At 52.0% G+C, this 2,456-nt stretch overlaps 1 protein-coding gene across 1 annotated transcript in view; it reads right to left on the reverse strand.

Annotated features, from left to right (window-relative positions):
- The window catches only part of LOC106728261 (trinucleotide repeat-containing gene 18 protein-like), a gene marked incomplete at its 5' end in the record, with an annotated part of 11,391 nt that overhangs the window by 4,892 nt on the left and 4,043 nt on the right, over positions 1-2,456 (reverse strand). Inside the window, one exon of the mRNA XM_014549996.1 lies at positions 1,978-2,172. Within this exon, the coding sequence (XP_014405482.1) occupies positions 1,978-2,172 (195 nt within the window). The remainder of the gene's footprint in view (positions 1-1,977; positions 2,173-2,456) is intronic.

Below are 2,456 nucleotides of genomic sequence, written 5' to 3' on the forward strand. Positions count from 1 at the left end.
TTAGGGTTAGGGTTAGGGATCGGGATAGGGATAGGGTCAGGGTTAGGTTTTTACTATTCAGGGTATGGTTAGGGTTAGGGTTAGGGTTAGGGTTAGGGTTAGGGTTAGGATTAGGGTTAGGGTTAGGGATCGGGATAGGGATAGGGTCAGGGTTAGGTTTTTACTATTCAGGGTATGGTTAGGGCTAATCACTGTCTTCCATCATTTAACCTCTCTAACCTCCCTGTTCCCGCTACATGCTGCCGTGGAACAGCCAAGCTCAGAATGCCCCCGGTGTTTGTGCCCTGGTTGTCAGGCAGGTCCTTCTAGGCTCCGGCTGGGAGTTGACCTCAGGGAGAGGAGGGGGCAGCGCCAGGACCAGGGCCAAGCCTGCGCTGACCCCTGCAGGGAACCCCCCTCCATCCCGCAGAGTCAGGGCCACTCAGACCAGAGCATCGTCTTCAGGTGTGAGCCTGGCTGGGAGCTCTGTTTCAAATATAAGTAAAGATCCATGAGCCCTGGCCAATGTTGCTCAGTGGATAGAGCATCGCCCTTGGACTGCAGGGTCCTGGTTCCATTCCAGTCAGGGCACGTGCTCGGACTGAGGGCTGGATCTGCAGTAGGGGGCATGCCACCCGACTCACACTCTCTCTCATCATTTATGTTTGTCTCTCTCTCTCCCTCATCTTCTCTGAAATCATTAAAAATATTTTTTTAAAAAAAGAAAGAACAAGAAAATGCAGGCCCCGCCCCGCTCTGACCCTGAGAGCTTCCTGGCCTGATGGATGGTATGGTAGCCGCTAGCAACGCCCTGCTTTTTACCTGTGGGAACCATGGCTGGTGCAACTGACAAACTTTTGCTTTCCTTTCATTTAAATTAACGCCAATGTGAACAGTGGCCAGCGGACACCAGCTCCTGTGCCCTGAAAGGCCAGCGCCCCCACCCCCTCCGCCACCCCCTGCGGAGCCCGCCAGCCCCCGAAAGGAACCACGCCAGACAACGCGCTTTCCAATTACAGCTTTTTCTTTTCTTTTTTGCTTTTTATGAAAAAGATCACACAGAATTCGCCAACAAACAAAATTCCAAAAGAAACTAAACAAATTAAACAATAATTCCCCCAAAAGATAAAACCGAAGTCTGGCTTTTCTTTCCCTTAAGATTGTCTGGACAGGCCTCCGCCTCCCTAGGGAGCGGGGCTAAGTGCTCTGCAGGCCGCCCTGGGGCTCTGGGCCCCTCAGCCTCTGCTCTCTCCAACTCCTCCCTGTGGGGGCGCGTACAGTACACCTGGAAAATTGTAAAATATTCATTCATTTGAAACTAACAATATAGTGTGGTGAAGGCCTAGGGCCTGGGGGCAGTGCGGGCTAGAAGGGGTCAATGGGGACATCTGTAATAGTTTTGTGTGTGTATGTGTGTGTTTTCGTTTTTTTATAATTTCATAGCTATTTTTTCACAGTTTTAAAAAGTTTATATTTATATATATTTATATATATTTATCTTCATATATAATTAAAAAGTGGACTCCATTTAAGGGTGTATGATACAGGGGAACGCCTCGGTACAATAAAACTGTACAGGTAAGAACTGCCGCCTCCCTCGGGCTGGCCGCCAGGGTTTCAGCACCATGGGGTTGTCTGTAGTGTGAGGGTCTGCACCAGGTGGGTGGGCCCTGGCCGGGGTCTCAGGGCACGCAGCCCCCTCCTTATCTTTCCTTTAGTTTTCTTAATACCAGGGGCAAGTTTTGATGAATGTAGGTCATGCATTTCTGAAAGCCAGTTGCTAGCTTTTTTGACTGGGCTATAACTGTAACACCTGTATTCCTCACACTTTTCCTCTTGAAAATCTTAGACCATAAAAAGTGTTAACATTAGCAAATGACAATGTTTTAAAAACGCTTTTCTCATAGAGAAAGAAACCCTGTTGTGACCTCTCAGAACTGTGACAGAATAGGTGTCCGGTTGTGGCTTTGGTCCTTGTGTTTTCTCTTGGTGGAGCACGGGCACGCCGTCCGTGGAGAAGATCATGCCGGTGGTGGGCTCGTAGGTGCCCGCCAGGTAGTACAGGCCCTCGCTGTCCTGGTGCTTCTTGGTCTTGAGCATCTGCTCGTACTGCTCCAGGCCCACCACCAGGCACTTGTGCGACACGGTCTGCACGTCGTTCTCGTCCACGTGGGAGGACTGGTACAGGGCGCGCTGCGGGGCGGGGCGGGGGGGGGGCGTCAGGGAGACCCGCCCGGACCCGGGCACGCGGGGCAGACACCCCCAGACAGAGACCCCGGGAGGGACCGCGGACTAAGAGGGACCCAGAGCCTGAGACTGAGGGAGACACAGAGAGACATGAGGCTGGGAGACAGAGACAAAGGAGCCAACACAGAGAACACAGGCGATCAACAGGCAGACAGAGACCGAGAGACGGAAAGAGACAGACAGACACCACGGGACAGACAGACACCACGGGACAGACAGACACCACGGGA

This window comes from Myotis brandtii, unplaced genomic scaffold, assembly GCF_000412655.1.
Source record: "Myotis brandtii unplaced genomic scaffold, ASM41265v1 scaffold579, whole genome shotgun sequence".
In the NCBI taxonomy this organism is placed as follows: Eukaryota; Metazoa; Chordata; class Mammalia; order Chiroptera; family Vespertilionidae; genus Myotis; species Myotis brandtii.